Here is a 26,965-nt window from a genome sequence, read left to right as displayed (position 1 = left end):
GCTGTATTCGGGCAGAAGGCGGGGTACACCCTGGACAAGGAAGGCAGTGTACACCCTGGACAAGGAAGGCAGTGTACACCCTGGACAATGAAGGCAGGGTACACCCTGGACAAGGAAGGCAGGGTACACCCTGGACAAGGAAGGCAGTGTACACCCTGGACAAGGAAGGCGGGGTACACCCTGGACAATGAAGGCAGGGTACACCCTGGACAATGAAGGCAGGGTACACCCTGGACAAGGAAGGCATTGTACACCCTGGACAATGAAGGCAGGGTACACCCTGGACAATGAAGGCAGGGTACACCCTGGACAAGGAAGGCAGTGTACACCCTGGACAATGAAGGCAGGGTACACCCTGGACAAGGAAGGCAGTGTACACCCTGGACAAGGAAGGCAGTGTACACCCTGGACAAGGAAGGCGGGGTACACCCTGGACAATGAAGGCAGGGTACACCCTGGACAATGAAGGCAGGGTACACCCTGGACAAGGAAGGCAGTGTACACCCTGGACAAGGAAGGCAGTGTACACCCTGGACAAGGAAGGCGGGGTACACCCTGGACAATGAAGGCAGGGTACACCCTGGACAAGGAAGGCAGTGTACACCCTGGACAAGGAAGGTGGGGTACACCCCGGACAAGGAAGATGGGGTATCAGGGCCGGCCCGTGGCATAGGCCATATAGGCAAATGCTAAGGGCGCCGTCCATCAGGGGGCGCCACGCCAGTGCCACAAATGTTGGAGAAAAAAAAAAAAGAAAAAAAAAGTTGGTACTATTATTTCTAAATACAAAAAATAATCCCACGTTAATTAAAATGCAAAGTAAAGCCTATTTAATAGAAATATTATTTGCCACAGCATTGCCCCCCCCCCCCCCCCCGCACGGTGCGCCCCCTCCCTTCCCGTATCATGACTCTTTTTGGACGTCACCACATCAAAAAAATCAACACAAGATGTCAAAACGGCCAAAACTGTCAGGTGCCAAGGGAAGAAAAAAGAGAAAAGAAGAGGAGAAACGAGAAAAAGACAGAGGTAGCAGGTAGGTAACGTTAGCCTACATGAAATTATTTGTCTGTGATAGTAACCTGGCTTTTTAGCATTAAGCTAATGTTATATGATTCAGCAATTGCTAATCAATAAATAGCTAGTTCTGTTTTAACGTCGGGTTAATATTGTGGAGGGGGCTAATTGTTCTGGAAAATAATAATGTAACGTTAGGTAATTACAGTACTCCCACCTTACATTCCTCAGGGACATTTGTATTAGATCTTTTAAGCAGGTGTTTTATGTTGACATTGTTATTGCCTTCTGGTTAGCTAATGTTTGCTCTGCAGGTAATAGTCACTTTTCCACCCCTTTATATATTAGGTATAGTTGTAAGCCTAGTTGTTAAAGTGCACATCATTAATGTTAATTAAGCAATATCACATGAGAGGGAATGCTGTTTTTTAATTTGAGCACTGCTGTGATTCGGTTAAAGATAATCATAACATAACATTCTCATATAATATGTTAATTTGCTTTCTTTAAGTAAAAAAAAAGGTCAAAGACAAAGCTATTCGGTTTCTTGTGGGTATATACACTTCACTGCCGATGTGGGGGGGGGGCGCCACCTAAAATCTTGCCTAGGGCGCCAGATTGGTTAGGGCCAGGCCTGTGGGGTATACACATATTTACATACTGTATTTGGATTTACTCGCATCCAAATACTTGGCAGTAAACACTGTGTGCAAAGTATAACATAGTGTGTATTATTAGTGTGTACAAAGTATAACATAGTGTGTACTATTATTGTGTACAAAGTATAACATAGTGTGTACTATTATTGTGTACAAAGTATAACATAGTGTGTACTATTATTGTGTACAAAGTATAACATAGTGTGTACTATTAGTGTGTACAAAGTATAACATAGTGTGTACTATTATTGTGTACAAAGTATAACATAGTGTGTACTATTAGTGTGTACAAAGTATGAAAATAGTGTGTACTATTAGTGTGTACAAAGTATAACATAGGGTGTACTATTAGTGTGTCAATTATTAGTTATATTTGTCAAGTCAAAACATTTGATCAGTAATCAATGATTAGATATATTTGATCAGTAATCAATGATTAGATATATTTGATCAGTAATCAATGATTAGATATATTTGATCAGTAATCAATGATTAGATATAGTTGATCAGTAATCAATGATTAGATATATTTGTCAAGTCAAAACATTTGATCATGTAATCAATTGAAGATTGAAGATTGAAGATTGAAGATTGAAGATTGAAGATAGTTTATTGTCATCTGCACAGTAAAACAGACAGTTTGCCGTACAATGAAAATCTTACTTTGCTAGTCCCGCCTTCAACGAGTCACACGCTACTTAGCTCAAATAAAAACACAACTGTATATACAAGGTGACAGTAAGTAACATTACATTATTGCACATTCTGAGTGACAGTCAACAGTATAAATATGGAGGTGACAGTAAGTGACACAACATGATTGACAGTCAACAGTATAAATATGGAGGTGACAGTAAGTGACACAACATGATTGACAGTCAACAGTATAAATATGGAGGTGACAGTAAGTGACACAACATGATTGACAGTCAACAGTATAAATATGGAGGTGACAGTAAGTGACACAACATGATTGACAGTCAACAGTATAAATATGGAGGTGACAGTGAGTAACATAACAGGATTGACAGTCAACAGTATAAATATGGAGGTGACAGTAAGTGACACAACATGATTGACAGTCAACAGTATAAATATGGAGGTGACAGTGAGTAACATAACAGGATTGACAGTCAACAGTATAAATATGGAGGTGACAGTAAGTGACACAACATGATTGACAGTCAACAGTATAAATATGGAGGTGACAGTAAGTGACACAACATGATTGACAGTCAACAGTATAAATATGGAGGTGACAGTAAGTGCCACAACATGATTGACAGTCAACAGTATAAATATGGAGGTGACAGTGAGTAACATAACATGATTGACAGTCAACAGTATAAATATGGAGGTGACAGTAAGTGACACAACATGATTGACAGTCAACAGTGTAAATATGGAGGTGACAGTAAGTGACACAACATGATTGACAGTCAACAGTATAAATATGGAGGTGACAGTAAGTGACACAACATGATTGACAGTCAACAGTATAAATATGGAGGTGACAGTAAGTGACACAACATGATTGACAGTCAACAGTATAAATATGGAGGTGACAGTAAGTGACACAACATGATTGACAGTCAACAGTATAAATATGGAGGTGACAGTAAGTGACACAACATGATTGACAGTCAACAGTATAAATATGGAGGTGACAGTAAGTGACACAACATGACTGACAGTCAACAGTATAAATATGGAGGTGACAGTAAGTGACACAACATGATTGACAGTCAACAGTATAAATATGGAGGTGACAGCAGTTCAAGTGTCTTTAGTGATCAAAGGTGAAAAGTGTCTACAGTGATGCTTCACAGTTCGGGGGTGGTCATGGTAATGTCTTTTGTTCAAAAAGATAAAAGTAAAACGGGGGTAGCTAGCATTCACAAGTTAGCATTCACAAGCCTGATGGCCTGTGGCTAGAAACTGTTTGTCAGTCTCGTAGTCCTGGATTTCAGGCTCCTGTATGGTCTGCCTGATGGTAGGAGGCTGAAGGGGGTGTGTACTGTCCTTTATGATGTTGTGTGCTCTCCTGGTGGCCCTGGTAGACTACATGTCCTGTAGTGAGGGGAAGAGACTGTGTACTGTCCTTTATGATGTTGTGTGCTCTCCTGGTGGCCCTGGTAGAGTACATGTCCTGTAGTGAGGGGAAGAGACTGTGTACTGTCCTTTATGATGGTGTGTGCTCTCCTGGTGGCCCTGGTAGACTACATGTCCTGTAGTGAGGGGAAGAGACTGTGTACTGTCCTTTATGATGTTGTGTGCTCTCCTGGTGGCCCTGGTAGACTACATGTCCTGTAGTGAGGAGAAGAGACTGTGTACTGTCCTTTATGATGGTGTGTGCTCTCCTGGTGGCCCTGGTAGACTACATGTCCTGTAGTGAGGGGAAGAGACTGTGTACTGTCCTTTATGATGTTGTGTGCTCTCCTGGTGGCCCTGGTAGAGTACATGTCCTGTAGTGAGGGGAAGAGACTGTGTACTGTCCTTTATGATGTTGTGTGCTCTCCTGGTGGCCCTGGTAGAGTACATGTCCTGTAGTGAGGGGAAGAGACGCTGTACTGTCCTTTATGATGTTGTGTGCTCTCCTGGTGGCCCTGGTAGACTACATGTCCTGTAGTGAGGGGAAGAGACTGTGTACTGTCCTTTATGATGTTGTGTGCTCTCCTGGTGGCCCTGGTAGAGTACATGTTCTGTAGTGAGGGGAAGGCTGCTCCTGATATGTATCATTTTCTTAGCCTTCTTAGGAAGTACAGTCGCTGCTGGACTTTCTTTATTGTTTGTTGGGTGTTGTGATCCCAGGTGAGGTCCTCGCTGATGTGGATCCCAAGGAATTTAAAGGTTTTCACCCTGTCCACCTTTGTCCCCCCCTATGTACAGAGGTGTGTAGTGTGTACTCCTTCTCCGTGGGTCAATAATCATCTCCTTGGTCTTGTCTGTGTTCAAGGAGAGATTATTATCCTGACCCCAGGCCACCAGTTCCGCTACCTCCCTTCTGTACGCTGCCTCAGCTCCCCCGGTGATCAGTCCGACGACCGTAGTATCATCTGCAAACTTGATGATACTGGTGTTGTTCTGGAAGGCCACACAGTCGTGTGTGAAGAGGGTGTACAATAGGGGGCTCAGCACGCAGCCTTGGGGGGTCCCTGTGCTTAGAACCTTTGTGCCTGATGTCTGGTTGCCGACTCTGACTGACTGGGGCCGGTTGGTGAGAAAGTTCAGGACCCAGTCACAGAGAGTTGGTGTCAGACCAACAGTGAGGAGTTCAGCAATGAGTTTTTGTGGGATGACCGTGTTAAAAGCAGAGCTGTAGTCGATGCCTGGCATAGGTGTCCTTGCCCTCTAAGTGGGTGAGGGTGGTGTAGATGACGGTGTTGACTGCATCCTCAGTGGACCGGTTCTGCCGGTAGGCAAACTGTAGAGGGTCCAGTGTGTCTGGGATGGTCTTTTTGATGTGTGACATGACTATCCTCTCGAAGCACTTCATCACTATTGGGGTGAGTGCAACAGGGCGATAGTCATTCAGACATGTCACAGTGTTGTTCTTTGGCAGGGTCCCGATGGTGGTGGTCTTGAAGCAGGTAGGCACAACAGCTTGTGCTAGTGACAAGTTGTATATGTCAGCAAGTACGTCAGCCAGCTCTGATGAACACACCCTGAGGGTCTGGCCAGGGATGTTGCCTTGCGTGGGTAATTAGATATATTTGATCAGTAATCAATGATTAGATATATTTGTCAAGTCCAAATATTTGATCAGTAATCAATGATTAGATATATTTGTCAAGTCCAAATATTTGATTATGTAATCAATGATTGAATATATTTGTCAAGTCCAAATATTTGATCACGTAATCAATGATTAGATATATTTGTTAAGTCCAAATATTTGATTATATAATCAATTATTAAATATATTTGCGCGGTGCTGCAAGTCGGCCAGATGCTGGGGTCGTGACCTTGTGTGTCAGTGTGTCTTTTTATTATTATTATTATTATTTGTATTTTTTCATTATCGCTATTATAATTATTATTATTATTATTTATTTTTTTAATATTTTATTATAATCATTTTTATTTGTTATTTTTCCCCTTCCTCAGGGGAGGATTCGACAGGGCGGTTGCTGGTTGTTCCATCTCCATCGTTGGGGTCCCTGCAGGTCGGGTGGGTGGTTCCCGTGCCCCCGTGCTGGACGGTACTGCGGCGACCGACTTGGGTGGGGTGGCCTGGGGTGGGCCCCGCCGTGCTCTCCGAGGGGTGGGGTTTGGGCTCGTGGGGCCATTAAGAAGTGGAAAATGAGGGATTCAGGTAGACCAGCAAAGATTTCAGCCACAACTGCCAGGAAAATTGTTGGAGATGCAAAGAAAACTCCACAAATAACCTCAGCTGAAATACAGGACTCTCTGAAAAATTGTGGTGTGGCTGTTTCAAGATGCACAATAAGGAGGCACTTGAAGAAAAATGGGCTGCATGGTCGAGTGGCCAAAAAGTTCAATTTTGGTCTCATCACTCCAAATGACTTTGTTCCAGAAGTTTTGAGGCTTGTCTGTGCTGTTTGGCGTAATGTAAGCGGGATACTTTGTGACATTTGCGCAGAAAGGCCTTTCTTCTGGCGACTCGACCATGCAGCCCATTTTTCTTCAAGTGCCTTCTTATTGTGCATCTTGAAACAGCCACACCACCATTTTTCAGAGAGTCCTGTATTTCAGCTGAAGTTATTTGTGGATTTTTCTTTGCATCTCCAACAATTTTCCTGGCAGTTGTGGCTGAAATCTTTGCTGGTCTACCTGAATCCCTCATTTTCCACTTCTTAATCAGCGTTTGAAAACTGCTGATTGGCATTCTCAATTCCTTGGATTACCTTTTTATACCCCTTTCCTGTTTGAACACTGCTGATTGGCATCCTCAATTCCTTGGATAACTTTTTATACCCCTTTCCTGTTTTATGCAGTTCAATGACCTTTTCTCGCAGATCCTTTGACAATTGTTTTGCCTTGCCCATGACTCAGAATGCAGAAGCATGTGTGAAGCTCTGGATGAAAGATGCAATGGTGTGTCAGAAAGTCACTGAGCTTTTATACGCACACATTCATTACAAACAAACATGTCACAGCTGAGGATTGGAACCTTGATTAGCCATTCAAACCTCTTTGTGTCAACTTTTGTGCATGTTATCACATCAAAGTCACTGGGGTATGTCAACTTTTGATCAGGGTCATTTGGGTACTTTCTTTTGTCATTTTGATTTAAAAAGAGTAAACACAGTTGTTTGCCAATAAATAGCTTCTCACAACCATTAAGCATGAGTGGAAGAAAGGTTTTTTTGTTATCATTCATATTCTCTGAAGAATGGCCAAGAAATCATGAATTCTCCCACGGTATGTAAACTTATGAGCACGACTGTACATTCACTGTACAAACATACATATACACATACTGTACATATAAATTCACTGTACAAACATATATATACACATACTGTTCATATACAAACGTACATTCACTGTACAAACATACATATACACGTACATGTACATATACATTCAATGTACAAACATACATATGCACATACTGTACATATGCATTCACTGTACAAACATACATATACACGTACATGTACATATACATTCAATGTACAAACATACATATGCACATACTGTACATATGCATTCACTGTACAAACATACATATACACATACTGTACATATGCATTCACTGTACAAACATACATATACATGTACATGTACATATACATTCACTGTACAAACATACATATACACATACATGTACATATACATTCAATGTACAAACATACATATGCACATACTGTACATATGCATTCACTGTACAAACATACATATACACGTACAAGTACATATACATTCAATGTACAAACATACATATGCACATACTGTACATATACATTCACTCTACAAACATATACATTCACTGTGCAAACATACATATACACATACTGTACATATACATTCACTGTGCAAACATACATATACACATACTGTACATATACATTCACTGTACAAACATACATATACACATACTGTACATATGCATTCACTGTACAAACATACATATACATGTACATGTACATATACATTCAATGTACAAACATACATATGCACATACTGTACATATGCATTCACTGTACAAACATACATATACACGTACATGTACATATACATTCAATGTACAAACATACATATGCACATACTGTACATATACATTCACTCTACAAACATATACATTCACTGTGCAAACATACATATACACATACTGTACATATACATTCACTGTGCAAACATACATATACACATACTGTACATATACAAGTACATATACATACATACATTCATGCACATAATCTTGTTTCATCAAACATATATTAACGTTGTTGCCCTAGGGTAAACTGGGTAACATGTGGCACACTGACAATGCTTAACCTATTGTTACTATAACAATCTACAAGGTTAATATAGATGGCTTATTTCTTCCCCTCCATTTATCCGCTTTATTTTGTATTTCAAGTTATCATGACATTTATGTATTGTTGTATTTGAACAACTGTATTGTTGATAATAGAAGTAATTATTGTTATTATTCATTATCAATAGTATTATTTCTATTGGTATTTGTCTTGATCCATTTGTAGTGTAATAATGTTCATTGTCATTTCTGTATTATTAATATTTATTTCACTAACTGCTTCTTTGCTATCACTTTTAGGGTGAGATATCTAGTCAATGATTAGATTTCTTCGAGTCCAAACATGTGATGATGTCATCAATGTTTAGATATCTTCGAATCCAAACATGTGATGATGTCATCAATGATTAGATATATTCGAGTCCAAACATGTGATGATGTCATCAATGATTAGATATCTTAGAGTCCAAACAGGTGAAGATGTTGATGAGATATCTTCGAGTCCAAACATGTGATGATGTCATCAATGTTTAGATATCTTCGAATCCAAACATGTGATGATGTCATCAATGATTAGATATCTTTGAGTCCAAACATGTGATGATGTCATCAATGATTAGATATCTTCTAGTCCAAACATGTGATGATGTCATCAATGATTAGATATCTTCTAGTCCAAACATGTGATGATGTCATCAATGATTAGATATCTTCGAGTCCAAACATGTGATGATGTCATCAATGATTAGATATCTTCGAGTCCAAACATGTGATGATGTCATCAATGATTAGATATCTTCGAGTCCAAACATGTGATGATGTCATCAATGATTAGATATCTTCTAGTCCAAACATGTGATGATGTCATCAATGATTAGATATCTTCGAGTCCAAACATGTGATGATGTCATCAATGATTAGATATCTTCTAGTCCAAAGATGTGATGATGTCATCAATGATTAGATATCTTCTAGTCCAAACATGTGATGATGTCATCAATGATTAGATATCTTCGAGCCCAAACATGTGATGATGTCATCAATGATTAGATATCTTGGAGTCCAAACATGTGATGATGTCATCAATGATTAGATATCTTCGAGTCCAAACATGTGATGATGTCATCAATGATTAGATATCTTCTAGTCCAAAGATGTGATGATGTCATCAATGATTAGATATCTTCTAGTCCAAACATGTGATGATGTCATCAATGATTAGATATCTTCGAGCCCAAACATGTGATGATGTCATCAATGATTAGATATCTTGGAGTCCAAACATGTGATGATGTCATCAATGATTAGATATCTTGGAGTCCAAAGATGTGATGATGTCATCAATGATTAGATATCTTGGAGTCCAAACATGTGATGATGTCATCAATGATTAGATATCTGGGAGTCCAAAGATGTGATGATGTCATCAATGATTAGATATCTTGGAGTCCAAAGATGTGATGATGTCATCAATGATTAGATATCTTCGAGCCCAAACATGTGATGATGTCATCAATGATGAGATATCTTGGAGTCCAAACATGTGATGATGTCATCAATGATTAGATATCTTGGAGTCCAAACATGTGATGATGTCATCAATGATTAGATATCTTGGAGTCCAAACATGTGATGATGTCATCAATGATTAGATATCTTGGAGTCCAAAGATGTGATGATGTCATCAATGATTAGATATCTTGGAGTCCAAAGATGTGATGATGTCATCAATGATGAGATATCTTGGAGTCCAAACAGCCATGTTCCTCAGGAGGCGGGGTCACCCAGGGGGACACTGAATCCTATCCCAGCTGACTTAGGCTGCTCTTGTCCAAATGCCTAGGTTTCATTTTCCTGAAGTGATTTATGAAAGATGTGAATATTTGATGACATACTTTCACCAATCTGTGATGTTGGAATTAATTCTTCATCACTCTCTTCATCAGCAGCACGCAGGCCAAGACCTTACCAGGGTGTGCGAGTCAAAGATCCAGTCAAAGAGCTGCTGAGAAGGAAAAGAATGAACACTGTGGTGAGTACTTCATGTTACTATGATGTCATACACTACATGCTACTATGATGTCATACACTACATGTTACTATGATGTACATGTTACTATGATGTACATGTTACTATGATGTCATACACTACATGTTAATATGATGTCATACAGTACATGTTACTATGATGTCATACACTACATGTTAATATGATGTCATACACTACATGTTAATATGATGTCATACAGTACATGTTACTATGATGTCATACACTACATGTTAATATGATGTCATACAGTGCATGTTACTATGATGTCATACAGTACATGTTACTATGATGTCATACACTACATGTTACTATGATGTAGATGTTACTATGATGTCATACACTACATGTTAATATGATGTCATACACTACATGTTAATATGATGCCATACAGTACATGTTACTATGATGTCATACACTACATGTTAATATGATGTCATACAGTACATGTTACTATGATTTAGATGTTACTATGATGTCATACACTACATGTTACTATGATGTCATACAGTACATGTTACTATGATGTAGATGTTACTATGATGTCATACAGTACATGTTACTATGATGTCGCACAGTACATGTTACCATGATGTAGATGTTACTATGATGTCATACAGTACATGTTACTATGATGTAGATGTTACTATGATGTCATACAGTACATGTTACTATGATGTAGATGTTACTATGATGTCATACAGTACATGTTACTATGATGTCACACAGTACATGTTACTATGATGTCATACAGTACATGTTACTATGATGTAGATGTTACTATGATGTCACACAGTACATGTTACTATGATGTCATACACTACATGTTAATATGATATCATACAGTACATGTTACTATGATGTACATGTTACTATGATGTCATACACTACATGTTACTATGATGTCATACAGTACATGTTACTATGATGTAGATGTTACTATGATGTCATACACTACATGTTACTATGATGTCATACACTACATGTTAATATGATGTCATACAGTACATGTTACTATGATGTCATACACTACATGTTAATATGATGTCATACAGTACATGTTACTATGATGTAGATATTACTATGATGTCATACACTACATGTTACTATGATGTCGCACAGTACATGTTACCATGATGTAGATGTTACTATGATGTCTCACAGTACATGTTACTATGATGTCGTACAGTACATGTTACTATGATGTCATACAGTACATGTTAATTTGATATACATGTTACTATGATGTCATACAGTACATGTTACTATGTCATACAGTACATGTTAATATGATATACATGTTACTATGATGTCATACAGTACGTGTGTGTTACTATGATGTCATACAGTACATGTATGTTACTATGATGTCATACAGTATATGTTGCTATGGTGTCATACAGTGCATGTTACTATGATGTCATACAGTGCATGTTACTATGATGTCATACAGTGCATGTTACTATGATGTCATACAGTACATGTTACTATGATGTCATACACTGCATGTTACTATGATGTCATACAGTACATGTTACTATGATGACATACAGTACATGTATGTCTCTATGATGACATACAGTACATGTTACTATGATGTCATACAGTGCATGTTACTATGATGTCATACAGTACATGTTACTATGATGTCATACAGTACATGTATGTTACTATGATGTCATACAGTACACGTTACTATGATGTCATACTTAGACTTAGACTTATACAAACTTTATTGATCCACAAGGGTAATTGCTCAGTTACAAAGGATGGAAAGGGTAATGTGGGTATTAAGTAGACTAAAAGTGTACCATAGTAGCATTATTAAATATAGCATATATGTATCATTGACATATAGTGTATACAGTACACAATATATACTACCTTGGCAGCACACTGTCTCAGAATGTCACCATGGATGTTGAAGTGCAGACCCGCATAGCCAGAGCCAGCTCCACTTTCGGCAGACTGTATCCGAATGTCTGGAACTGAAGAGGCATCACCACTGAGACCAAACTGAAAGTGTGCTGCTCTATGCATGCCAGACTTGGGCAGTGTACCAAAGACATGCCAGGAAGCTAAATCACTTCCACACAACAAGCCTCAGGAAGATCCTGGGCATCAAGTGGCAGGAAGTACTGGCTAAAGCAGTCTTCACCATCCTGACGCAGTCCCAGGTCATGTAGCCCGTATGTAAGACAAGAGGCTGCCCAAAAGACTGCAGCATGGCCAGCGGTCCTGGGGTGGGCAGAAGAAAGGCTTCAAAGATACACTCAAAGCCTCACTGAAAGTGTTTGCCATCAAGCCAGACACATGGGAACCCTCAAGCCAGACACGTGGGAACAATCAAGCCAGACACATGGGAACAATCAAGCCAGACACGTGGGAACCCTCAAGCCAGACACGTGGGAACAATCAAGCCAGACACATGGGAACCCTCAAGCCAGACACGTGGGAACAATCAAGCCAGACAAATGGGAACCCTCAAGCCAGACACGTGGGAACAATCAAGCCAGACACATGGGAACCCTCAAGCCAGACACGTGGGAACAATCAAGCCAGACAAATGGGAACCCTCAAGCCAGACACGTGGGAACAATCAACCCAGACACATGGGAACCCTCAAGCCAGACACGTGGGAACAATCAAGCCAGACAAATGGGAACCCTCAAGCCAGACACGTGGGAACAATCAAGCCAGACACATGGGAACAATCAAGCCAGACACGTGGGAACCCTCAAGCCAGACACGTGGGAACAATCAAGCCAGACACATGGGAACCCTCAAGCCAGACACGTGGGAACAATCAAGCCAGACAAATGGGAACCCTCAAGCCAGACACGTGGGAACAATCAAGCCAGACAAATGGGAACCCTCAAGCCAGACACGTGGGAACAATCAAGCCAGACAAATGGGAACCCTCAAGCCAGACACGTGGGAACAATCAACCCAGACACATGGGAACCCTCAAGCCAGACACGTGGGAACAATCAAGCCAGACAAATGGGAACCCTCAAGCCAGACACGTGGGAACAATCAAGCCAGACAAATGGGAACCCTCAAGCCAGACACGTGGGAACAATCAACCCAGACACATGGGAACAATCAAACCAGACACGTGGGAACAATCAACCCAGACAGGTGGGAACAATCAAGCCATACACGTGGGAACAATCAACCCAGACACATGGGAACAATCAACCCAGACACATGGGAACAATCAACCCAGACACGTGGGAACAATCAACCCAAACACATGGGAACAATCAACCTAGACATGTGGGAACAATCAAGCCAGACACATGGGAACATTCAAGTCAGACACGTGGGAACAATCAACCCGGACACAGCCCAGACACATGGGAACAATCAAGCCAGACACGTGGGAACAGTCAACCCAGACACATGGGAACAATCAAGCCAGACACGTGGGAACAATCAAACCAGACACGTGGGAACAATCAACCCAGACACGTGGGAACAATCAACCCAGACACATGGGAACAATCAAGCCAGAAAATGGGAACAATCAACCCAGACACATGGGAACAATCAAGCCAGACACGTGGGAACAATCAAGCCAGACACATGGGAACAATCAACGCAGAAACGTGGGAACAATCAACCCAGACACATGGGAACAATCAACCCAGACACATGGGAACAATCAACCCAGACACGTGGGAACAATCAACCCAAACACATGGGAACAATCAACCTAGACACGTGGTAAAAATCAAGCCAGACATGTGGGAACAATCAACCCAGACACATGGGAACAATCAACGCAGACACATGGGAACAATCAAGCCAGAAACATGGGAACAATCCGCAATGGATCGAGCCACTTGATGCTCCTCCATCCACAAAGGCGCCAAGATGTGTGAAGCAAACAGGACCACCACCGCAGAAAAGTAAAGGCAAGCCCGAAAAGCCTGTGCCATCGTCCCACTCGTCCCATGTCCCTTTTGTACCAGAACCTTCCGTGCCAGGATCGGCCTCATCAGCCATCTGCACTCGCACAGACAGAGCCAGTCCCAGGAACCTTACGATGACTAGAGTGGTCCTCGTCGACCCCACCGACGAACTAAAGATATAAAGTACATAATATATACTGATATATTTGTATATTATATTATATTATATTTGGATATAATAGCTGAGATAGGCTCCAGCGCCCCCCGAAGGGAATAAGCGGTAGAAAATGGATGGATGGATGGATATACAATATATAACAATGAGCATGTACAATATTACAGTACATATCATACAAATGGATACAAGTGTGTGTGTATCATACAAATGGATACAAGTGTGTGTGTATCATACAAATGGATACAAGTGTGTGTGTATCATACAAATGGATACAAGTGTGTGTGTATCATACAAATGGATACAAGTGTGTGTGTATCATACAAATGGATACAAGTGTGTGTGTATCATACAAATGGATACAAGTGTGTGTGTATCATACAAATGGATACAAGTGTGTGTGTATCATACAAATGGATACAAGTGTGTGTGTATCATACAAATGGATACAAGTGTGTGTGTATCATACAAATGGATACAAGTGTGTGTGTATCATACAAATGGATACAAGTGTGTGTGTATCATACAAATGGATACAAGTGTGTGTGTATCATACAAATGGATACAAGTGTGTGTATCATACAAATGGATACAAGTGTGTGTGTATCATACAAATGGATACAAGTGTGTGTGTATCATACAAATGGATACAAGTGTGTGTGTATCATACAAATGGATACAAGTGTGTGTGTATCATACAAATGGATACAAGTGTTTGTGTATCATACAAATGGATACAAGTGTGTGTGTATCATACAAATGGATACAAGTGTGTGTGTATCATACAAATGGATACAAGTGTGTGTATCATACAAATGGATACAAGTGTGTGTGTATCATACAAATGGATACAAGTGTGTGTGTATCATACAAATGGATACAAGTGTGTGTATCATACAAATGGATACAAGTGTGTGTGTATCATACAAATGGATACAAGTGTGTGTGTATCATACAAATGGATACAAGTGTGTGTGTATCATACAAATGGATACAAGTGTGTGTGTATCATACAAATGGATACAAGTGTTTGTGTATCATACAAATGGATACAAGTGTGTGTGTATCATACAAATGGATACAAGTGTGTGTGTATCATACAAATGGATACAAGTGTTTGTGTATCATACAAATGGATACAAGTGTGTGTGTATCATACAAATGGATACAAGTGTGTGTGTATCATACAAATGGATACAAGTGTGTGTGTGTATCATACAAATGGATACAAGTGTTTGTGTATCATACAAATGGATACAAGTGTGTGTGTATCATACAAATGGATACAAGTGTGTGTGTATCATACAAATGAATACAAGTGTGTGTGTATCATACAAATGGATACAAGTGTGTGTGTATCATACAAATGGATACAAGTGTGTGTGTATCATACAAATGGATACAAGTGTGTGTATCATACAAATGGATACAAGTGTGTGTGTATCATACAAATGGATACAAGTGTGTGTGTTTTTGATTGATTGATTGAGATTTTTATTAGTAGGTTGCACAGTGAAGTACATATTCCGTACAATTGACCACTAAATGGTAACACCCGAATAAGTTTTTCAACTTGTTTAAGTCGGGGTCCACTTAAATTGATTCATGATACAGATATATACTATCATATATACTATCATCATAATACAGTCATCACACAAGATAATCACATTGAATTATTTACATTATTTACAATCAGGAGTGTGGAGGGGGGGTGGGGTGGGGGGGGGGGGGGGGTATGGACATCAAGTAGTGGACATAGAGAGAGAGAGAGAGAGAGAGAGAGAGAGAGAGAGAGAGAGAGATCAGAAGGCATAAGAAAAAGAATCTGCATTTGATCATACAAATGGATACAAGTGTGTGTGTGTAAAGAGCAACATGGAGGAAGAATCCACTAAAGAAGTTCCTTACAAGGCAAGATAACACTTTGATGAAACATGATTGGCAAACAGGAACTTGGGGATTTTTATGATTGCATCATCCAGGTGTTCCTCCATGACGGTTGCAAATGTTCCTTGTTTGACTGCAGGACACCGTGCCCGATACGCAAATATACCTGCGCCTTGCCAAAGAACCTGCCACTCACATGCACACACACACACACACACACACACACACACACACACACACACACACACACACACACACACACACACACACACACACACACACACACACACACACACACACACACACACACACACAAAACTCCCACATTAATGACACGCCTTTCTAAACACTCTATACTTGTTTAAACCTGCAAAATACCACAATCACTGACTAATACACACTTTAATACACTAGAAGTATACTTTTTTAACTGTAAACAAATACCACAATCACTGACTAATACACACTTTAATACACTAGAAGTATACTTTAACTGTACACAAATACCACAATCACTGACTAATACACACTTTAATACACTAGAAGTATACTTTTTTAACTGTACACAAATACCACAATCACTGACTAATACACACTTTAATACACCAGAAGTATACTTTAACTGTACACAAATACCACAATCACTGACTAATACACACTTTAATACACTAGAAGTATACTTTTTTAACTGTAAACAAATACCACAATCACTGACTAATACACACTTTAATACACTAGAAGTATACTTTTTTAACTGTAAAAAAATACCACAATCACTGACTAATACACACTTTAATACACCACAAGTATACTTTTTTTAACTGTACACAAATACCACAATCACTGACTAATACACACTTTAATATCAATCAATCAATCAATGTTTATTCATATAGCCCTAAATCACAAGTGTCTCAAAGGGCTGTACAAGCCACAACGACATCCTCGGTACAGAGCCCACATACGGGCAAGGAAAACTCACCCCAGTGGGACGTCAATGTGAATGACTATGAGAAACCTTGGAGAGGGCCGCATATGTGGGTAAACCCCCCCCCCCCCCCCCCCCCCCCCCCCTCTAGGGGAGACCGAAAGCAATGGATGTGGAGTGGGTCTGACATAATATTGTGAAAGTCCAATACATCAGCGAAAGTCCAGTCCATAGTGGGGCCAGCAGGAACCATCCTGAGCGGAGACGGGTCAGCAGCGTAGAGATGTCCCCAACCAATGAACAGAATAGCGGTCCACCCCGGGTTGGGAGCAGAGTAGAAAAGAAAAGAAAAGAAACGGCAGATCAACTGGTCTAAAAAGGGAGTCTATTTAAAGGCTAGAGTATACAAATGAGTTTTAAGATGGGACTTAAATGCTTCTACTGAGGTAGCATCTCTAACTTTTACCGGGAGGGCATTCCATAGTACTGGAGCCCCAATAGAAAACGCTCTATAGCCCGCAGACTTTTTTTGGGCTCTGGGAATCACTAATAAGCCGGAGTTCTTTGAACGCAGATTTCTTGTCGGGACATATGGTACAATACAATCGGCAAGATAGGCAGGAGCTTGACCGTGTAGTATTTTATACGTAAGTAGTAAAACCTTAAAGTCGCATCTTAGGTGCACAGGAAGCCAGTGCAGGTGAGCCAGTATAGGTGTATATATATATATATATATGTATATAAAGGTATATACAGTATAGGCGTAATATGATCAAACTTTCTTGTTTTTGTCAAAAGTCTAGCAGCCGCATTTTGTACCAACTGTAATCTTTTAATGCTAGACATAGGGAGGCCCGAAAATAAAACGTTACAGTAATCGAGACGTAACGAACGCATGAATTATGATCTCAGCATCGCTTGTGGACAAAATGGAACGGATTTTAGCGATATTACGGAGATGAAAGAAGGCCGTTTTAGTAACACTCTTAATGTGTGACTCAAACGAGAGAGTTGTTTTAGTAACACTCTTAATGTGTGACTCAAACGAGAGAGTTGTTTTAGTAACACTCTTAATGTGTGACTCAAACGAGAGAGTTGGGTGGAAGATAATACCCAGATTCTTTACCGAGTCTCCTTGTTTAATTGTTTGGTTGTCAAATGTTAAGGTGGTATTATTAAATAGATGTCGGTGTTGAGCAGGACCGATAATCAGCATTTCCGTTTTCTTAGCGTCGAGTTGCAAAAAGTTAGCGGACATCCATTGTTTAATTTCATTAAGACACGCCTCCAGCTGACTACAGTCCGGCGTGTTGGTCAGCTTTAGGGGCATGTAGAGTTGAGTGTCATCAGCATAACAGTGAAAGCTAACACGTATGATGTCACCTAGCGGCAGCATGTAAATACTAAAGAGTGCAGGGCCAAGAACCGAACCCTGGGGAACTCCGCACGTGACCTTAACATAGTCCGAGGTCACATTGTTATGGGAGACACACTGCATCCTGTCAGTAAGATAAGAGTTAAACCAAGACAAGGCTAAGTCTGACATACCAATACGTGTTTTGATACGCTCTAATAAAATATTATGATCAACAGTATGGAAAGCGGCGCTAAGATCAAGAAGCAGCAACATAGATGACGCATCAGAATCCATCGTTAGCAATAGATCATTAGTCATTTTTGCGAGGGCTGTCTCCGTAGAGTGATTTGCCCTGAAACCGGACTGAAAAGGTTCACAGAGATTGTTAGTCACTAAGTGTTCATTTAGCTGCTGTGCGAAAAAAAATTCCAGGATTTTCGAGATAAACGGAAGGTGGGACACCGGCCGGTAGTTTACCAGGAGATCAGGATGGAGGTTAGGTCTTTTGAGCAGAGGATGAATAACCGCTTTTTTGAATGCTAGGGGAACAGTGCCGGAGGAAAGTGATAAGTTTATAATATTTAATACTGATGGATCTAATAATACAAAAAGCTCCTTGATAAGTTTCCCAGGAAGTGGGTCAAGTAAACATGTTGTTTGTTTTATCCCACTTACACGCTGTAATAATTCTTCTAATGTTATTTCATCAAAAATAGAGAGACTATTTTGGAGGGCAATGTCCGTCGTATATACAGTCGTATTTGTGTTAATAGAGCCCAGTTGTAGCTGGGATGCGTTGTCTTTAATCTCTTTTCTAATGACTTCAATTTTCTTATTAAAGAAATTCATAAAGTCATCTGCTGAGTGGGTGGAGCTACTGGGAGGAGTCCCTTGTTGGGTTAGCGATGCTACTGTACTAAACAAAAATTTAGGATCATTTTTGTTGAGGTGGATGAGATTTGAGTAATATTTAGCTTTAGTTGAGGTAAGCATGCGTTTATAAGTTATTAAACTATCACTCCATGCTTGATGGAAAACCTCAAGTTTAGTCGCACGCCATTTGCGTTCCAGCTTTCTACATGATAATTTCTGGGCTTTAGTTTCTTCTGTAAACCATGGGGTGCGCCTTTTAGGGGCCCTTTTTAGCTTTAGCGGTGCTACACTATCAATGGTGTCGCGCAGGGCGTCGTTAAAGCTGTTAGTGAGGTTATCAATAGAGCCCACATAATTTGGGAATGGTGCCATTACCGAAGGCAGTAGGTCAGTAAGAGTCGTCGTTGTGGCAGCATTAATGTTGCGGCTGCTATAGTAGTTATTATTATTATTATTATTAGTTTGTTGACAATGAGTCAGAACTTCGAATTTTATAAGGTAATGATCGGACATTACTTTAGTGTACGGGAGTATCGTAACTTTGGAGGTGGTGACACCCCTGACAAGCACTAGATCTATCGTATTACCGTTGCGATGCGTGGGTTCATTTATTATTTGTGTAAGACCACAGCTATCAATTATAGTCTGGAGCGCCACGCATGGAGGGTCCGATGGGGTATTCATATGGATGTTAAAGTCTCCCATTATGATTATATTGTCGGCGTGCGTCACTAGATCAGCAACGAACTCTGAAAATTCATTGATGAAGTCCGAATAGGGCCCTGGGGGGCGGTAGATGACAGCCAGGTGCAGAGGCAGCGATGTGACAAACCTCATAGTGAGCACCTCAAACGAGTTATATTTATTATTTAGGTCCGAGGTAAGGCTAAAGTTTTTGTTGTATATTAGTGCAACACCCCCACCCCTTTTAATGGGACGGGCAATATGCGTTCCCGTATAGCCAGGAGGAGACGCCTCACCCAGCGCAAAAAATTCGTCTGGTTTGAGCCAGGTCTCGGCTAAACCAACGACATCAAGATTGTTGTCTCTAATGACTTCATTAACTAATAACGTTTTGGAAGACAATGACCTTATGTTTAAAAAGCCCATATTATAGGTAGTGGGCTGTTTTGAGGAGTTTTTGTTGAAAGTATCCGTAGTAGCAATATTAATAATGTTACGTTTATTATGCGTAGTGCACTTTAAATAATTTCGACCATATCTAGGAATTGATATGACAGGAATTTTTAGATTGTTTGCCACCTCAGTAAAATGCATGTCCACCTCTGACGCAGAAAAAACATTATGTGAGTTGTATATTATTCTAAGAGAATTGCTATGTGTGCAGGGATTATCCAGCCTGGCGCTGGCTAGTTCTAGCTTAACAGACTCCTTATTAGTGCTTCTTTGAGGATTAGCTTTTAGCTTTTTCGTTAGCCCCGCTAACAACAACGCCTTTAGCTTTGTTGTTAGCCCCGCCCGACATCCCCGCTTCTGCTTCCGAGCGCACCGCTTACGTCTCTTTCGTTGACGGTCTCCGCTGGTAGTGGACCCCGCTGATTCAAAGGCCACTGCTGGATGTAGCTCGCGAAGAATTCCCAAGCTAGCGAGCAGGTCTATCGTACACGCATCTTTCAGCCCAAAATGGCCCGATCTCTCCACATCCAGAATCGTAAGTCGGTCGTAAGTGATCACGGAGTGAACACGCTGTGCGCCAGCCATGAAATTGACTGAATTGACGGGTATTTTTGCCAAATCGGTCTACACTTCCAAGAGCGCATGAAAGAAGCTGCCGCCGTGAAGCGCCGCCATCTTGCAGAAATACACCAGAAGTATACTTTTTTTTAACTGTACACAAATACCACAATCACTGACTAATACACACTTTAATACACCAGAAGTATACTTATTTAACTGTACAGAAATACCACAATCACTGACTAATACACACTTTATTATACTAGAAGTATACTTTTTTAACTGTAAACAAATAAACCCCCCCCCCCTTATTATTTTAATGAATTGAAATGGTGTCATCATTCGGTGTATTGATGTTTGTGTATAAGAAAAGTTCTGACTCCTCATTCAGGATTGTTGGCAAAGGTGTGGAATAGCGTGGCTCCGCCCACTTTATACACCTGCTTTAAGGTGCAAACATGACACATTGATGTCAACACGACAATTATTGTTTTCAGGAAATGATTACCTACAACACGCAGTCGTCACATACACAAGGTAAGTTTTCATCACACTCACACGTCAAGGTGTGGTCATGTGATCACACCTTCTGCTTCTTCCTCAAGTGTCCAGCCATGACTGGCGGTCATGTGACGCACACGTCAAAGGTGCACAGTGGATGTTGTCTCTACCTGCCAGCAGGACCACATCGGAGCCTGCCGGACCAGCCTGCTCCACACCTGCCTACTCCACACCTGCCTTCTCCACACCAGCCTGCTCCACACCTGCCTACTCCACACCACCTGCCTTCTCCACACCTGCCTTCTCCACACCAGCCTGCTCCACACCTGTCATCTCCACACCAGCCTGCTCCACACCTGCCTGCGCCCCACCTGTCATCTCCACACCAGCCTGCTCCACACCTGCCTGCGCCCCACCTGTCTTCTCCACACCAGCCTGCTCCACACCTACCTGCTCCACACCAGCCTGCTCCACACCAGCCTGCTCCACACCAGCCTGCGCCCCAACTGTCTTCTCCACACCAGCCTGCTCCACACCGACCTGCTCCACACCAGCCTGCTCCACACCTGCCTGCTCCACACTTGATGACCAGCAGCAGTCCACTCAGCATCACATGACCTCAGCTGTTGCCATGCCAACTGTGTGCCCCACCTGCACCATCATGACACCACTGCTAGCTAACTTTGGGGTGAGCACAATCACCGCATTTCATCAACTTATGAAACAAAGATGATGCTAACAAGCTGAAGTTGTACAAAGCAATACATTCACTGGAATATTATGTATATTTATACATTATAAACATATTTATATTCATACATTATTAACATATTTATATTCATACATTGTTAACATATTTATATTTATACATTATAAACATAATTATATTCATACATTATTAACATATTTATCTTCATACATTATTAACATATTTATATTCATACATTGTTAACATATTTATATTTATACATTATAAACATATTTATACGTATACACTATAAACACATGTATATTCATACATTATAAACACATTTATATTATTACAGTATAGACTTATTTATATTATTACAGTATATAGGTTGTGATGGTGACTCAGGATGTTGTGTATGGTGACTCAGGATGTTGTGTATGGTGACTCAGGATGTTGTGTATGGTGACTCAGGATGTTGTGTATGGTGACTCAGGATGTTGTGTATGGTGACTCCGGTTGTTAAAAGGAAAGGTCATGTAACACAGTGGTAAAAATGTCCCTGTGACAACTTTTTTGCTGCCATTATATTCTAAGTTCATGATTATTTGCAAAAAATAAGAACATTTCTCAGTGTGAACATGAAATATCTTGTTTTTGCAGTCTATTCAATTGAATATAAGTTTTTGGATTTGCAAATCATTGTATTCTCTTTTTACTTACCATTTACACAACGTGACAACACTACTGCTTTTGGCTTTTGTATTACTTAGGTTAGTGGTAATGTTAATGTTTTCATTGGATATTAGTGAGACCCACCCACCCCTTTTAAGGGGACGGGCAATATGGGCATTCGTATAGTTAGGAGGAGATGTCTTGTTAAGCGGGAAAAATGTATCTGGTTTGAGCCAGGTTTCGCTGAGACCAGTGACGTTAAGATTGTTGTCTTTAATGACCTCATTAACTAATAACGTTTTGTTAAGATAGTTGTCTTTAATGACCTCATTAACTAATAACGTTTTGTTAAGATAGTTGTCTTTAATGACCTCATTAACTAATAATGTTTTGTTAAGATAGTTGTCTTTAATGACCTCATTAACTAATAAAGTTTTGTTAAGATAGTTGTCTTTAATGACCTCATTAACTAATAATGTTTTGTTAAGATAGTTGTCTTTAATGACCTCATTAACTAATAATGTTTTGGGAGACAATGATCTGATGTTTAAAAAAGCCCATATTATAGGTAGTGGGCTGTTTTGAGGAATTTGTGTTAATGTTATCCGTAGTTTACGTTACGTTTATTTTGCGTAGTGCACCTTAAATAATTTTGATCATATCTAGTAATTGATGGGAATCTTCCGGTTGTTTGCTTGGTGCTGCGATACACTGAAGGCATCATCATTTGCCACCTCAGTAGAATGCATGTCCACCTCTGGCACTAAAACATGATGTGAGTTGTGTATTATTCTAGGAGAAATGCTGTGTGCAGGGATTTTACAGACTGTATAGACATTGTTATGATTACAGTATAGACATAGAGTTAGGATTACAGTATAGACATAGTGTTATGATTACAGTAAAGACATAGTGTTATGATTACAGTATAGACATAGTGTTATGATTACATTATAGACATTGTTATGATTACAGTATAGGCATAGTGCTATGATTATAGAATAGACATTGCTATGATTACAATATAGACATAGTGTTATGATTACAGTATAGACATTGTTATGATTATAGTATACACATAGTGTTATGATTACAGTATATACATTGTTATGATTATAGTAAAGACATAGTGTTATGATTACAGTATAGACATAGTTTTATGATTACAGTAAAGACATAGTGTTATGATTACAGTATAGACATAGTGTTATGATTATAGTAAAGACATAGTGTTATGATTACAGTATAGACATAGTGTTATGATTATAGTAAAGACATAGTGTTATGATTACAGTATAGACATAGTGTTAGGATTACAGTATAGACATAGTGTTATGATTATAGTAAAGACATAGTGTTATTATTACAGTATAGACATAGTGTTATGATTACAGTATAGACATAGTGTTATGATTACAGTATAGACATAGTGTTATGATTATAGTAAAGACATAGTGTTATTATTACAGTATAGACATAGTGTTATGATTACAGTAAAGACATAGTGTTATGATTAAAGTATAGACATGGTGTTATGATTACAGTATAGACAGTGTTATGATTACAGTATAGACATGGTGTTATGATTACAGTATAGACATAGTGTTATGATTACAGTATAGACATAGTGTTATGATTATATTAGAGACATAGTGTTATGATTACAGTATAGACATAGTGTTATTATTACAGTATAGACATTGTTATGATTACAGTATAGACATAGTGTTATGATTACAGTATAGACATAGTGTTATTATTACAGTATAGACATAGTGTTATGATTATAGTAGAGACATAGTGTTATGATTACAGTATAGACATAGTGTTATGATTACAGTATAGACATAGTGTTATTATTACAGTATAGACATAGTGTTATGATTATAGTAGAGACATAGTGTTATGATTACAGTATAGACATAGTGTGATATTACAGTATGTTGAATACAGGTAAATAATACAATGAGTTATTTGTTGATGTTGTTCCAGACCTTACCTGCATGCTCCCTTCCTCACCTGGATCTCCCAGAACCAGGAGTGGCTTACATCCCCTGGTCCCAAGCCCTCACACCGAGCTCAGGGGTCCAGATTGTCCCAAGATCTGCGAGTCAATCAGGGTCTTCGCTGGTCCACATGCCTTTGTCCGTGTCTCTGTCCACTTGGGTCCCTCAACAAGACGGCCAAGGTCTATATTATGAGTCCCGGAACCTGGAGCCTCTGCAATATCCAGAACTAGTGGACCTCAAGACCCACAATGAGGCGCTGGAAGAAGACCGAGGAGCAGATTTGGAAGCTCCAAACCTACTCGATACAATTCTGGAGGATCAGAGAAGAGATGATCAGTTGAAAGGCAAGAAGTCATGCAGTACTTCAATCTTTGTAACAAATACTTGTGATTTTCAGACCAAATACTATACAATCTTTGGACCAAATACTTTGTAATCTTCAGACCAAATACTGTACAATCTTTGGACCAAATACTTTGTAATCTTCAGACCAAATACTATACAATCTTTGGACCAAATACTTTGTAATCTTCAGACCAAATACTGTACAATCTTTGGACCAAATACTTTGTAATCTTCAGACCAAATACTGTACAATCTTTGGACCAAATACTTTGTAATCTTCAGACCAAATACTGTACAATCTTTGGACCAAATACTTTGTAATCTTCAGACCAAATACTGTACAATCTTTGGACCAAATACTTTGTAATCTTCAGACCAAATACTGTACAATCTTTGGACCAAATACTTTGTAATCTTCAGACCAAATACTGTACAATCTTTGGACCAAATACTTTGTAATCTTCAGACCAAATACTGTACAATCTTTGGACCAAATACTTTGTAATCTTCAGACCAAATACTGTACAATCTTTGGACCAAATACTTTGTAATCTTCAGACCAAATACTGTACAATCTTTGGACCAAATACTTTATAATTGTCAAGACTTGGTCCTTGGCGTGGTTTGTTCTCCCAGAAGGCAACGGAAAATTGGCGCGTGCCAGACGTGATATTAAATACGTTTATTAAAATTAATCAAAAAAGGTGCAGACAAAAAGCGCTCACAGCAGAGGTAAAAAACTTGAGTAGGAAAACAAAAGGCGCGCACAATGGCGGAGAACTATAAACATTAAAGAAAAACTTACTTGACAAGGAACTGTGGACATGGCGTGAAGAAGCGCGATCATAAAGGGTGCAGAGCATAAATGTGTGGAGAAAGTGATGTCGCCAGGCAGACTAACAGAAAACAATGGACTTCAATAATAGACATGATTGGTGAAAACAGGTGCGTGACTCCAAACGTGAAACAGGTGCGTGACAGGACAGGTGAAAACTAATGAGTTGCTATGGAAACAAACAAACAAGGAAGTGCAACCAGGAACTAAAAAGAGTCCAAAAAACAAACAACACATGGCCAAAAACAAAAACATGAACAGACATGACAGTAATCTTCGGACCAAATACTTTATCAGCTTTGGAAACAATACTTTATCTTCTTCAGACCAAATACTTTATCAGCTTTGGAAACAATACTTTATCTTCTTCAGACCAAATACTTTATCAGCTTTGGAAACAATACTTTATCTTCTTCAGACCAAATACTTTATCAGCTTTGGAAACAATACTTTATCTTCTTCAGACCAAATACTTTATCAGCTTTGGAAACAATACTTTATCTTCTTCAGACCAAATACGTTTTCAGCTTTGGAAACAATACTTTATCTTCTTCAGACCAAATACTTTATCAGCTTTGGAAACAATACTTTATCTTCTTCAGACCAAATACTTTATCAACTTTGGAAAAAATACTTCATCATCTTTGGATGAAATACTTTGTAATCTTCAGATCAAATACTTTGTAATCTTCAGACCAAACACTTTGTAATATTTAGCCCAAATACTTTGTAATCTTTGACCCAAATACTTTATCATCTTCAGCCCAAATACTTTGTAATCTTCAAACCAAATACTTTGTAATCTTCTGACCAAATACTATACAATCTTTGGACTAAATACTTTGTAATCTTCGGACCAAATACTACACAATCTTTGGACTAAATACTTTGTAATCTTCGGAC

The 26,965-nt window shown here is 39.5% G+C and overlaps 1 protein-coding gene and 1 long non-coding RNA gene across 3 annotated transcripts; one reads left to right on the top strand and one right to left on the bottom strand.

The window, feature by feature from the left end:
• The first annotated feature begins 410 nt into the window (after positions 1–410).
• LOC133663110 (keratin-associated protein 10-5-like) lies at positions 411–26,516 on the top strand. 2 transcript variants are annotated; one of them, XM_062067336.1, is made up of 5 exons: positions 411–1,036; positions 10,074–10,156; positions 21,507–21,546; positions 21,615–22,198; positions 24,866–26,516. In XM_062067336.1, exons 1-5 carry the CDS (start codon positions 907–909, stop codon positions 25,316–25,318), a joined length of 1,290 nt encoding a protein of 429 aa, XP_061923320.1. In that variant the 5' UTR covers positions 411–906; the 3' UTR covers positions 25,319–26,516. The 2 variants fall into 2 exon arrangements, with proteins under 2 accessions (XP_061923320.1, XP_061923321.1); XM_062067337.1 differs by lacking the exon at positions 411–1,036 and adding an exon at positions 4,430–4,567 and having other exon boundaries at positions 10,071–10,156.
• On the bottom strand, positions 9,882–25,042 carry LOC133663111 (uncharacterized). The gene is made up of 3 exons (XR_009828245.1): positions 24,873–25,042; positions 10,094–10,129; positions 9,882–9,978 (listed from the first exon to the last, which is right to left on the bottom strand). It is a non-coding gene; the product is annotated as an uncharacterized LOC133663111 (long non-coding RNA).
• Positions 26,517–26,965: the final 449 nt, after the last annotated feature.

Source organism: Entelurus aequoreus, linkage group LG13 (assembly GCF_033978785.1).
Source record: "Entelurus aequoreus isolate RoL-2023_Sb linkage group LG13, RoL_Eaeq_v1.1, whole genome shotgun sequence".
Classification (NCBI taxonomy): Eukaryota; Metazoa; Chordata; class Actinopteri; order Syngnathiformes; family Syngnathidae; genus Entelurus; species Entelurus aequoreus.
Note: the sequence above shows the minus strand (reverse complement) of the source record. Positions and strands in the feature narration are given on the sequence as shown.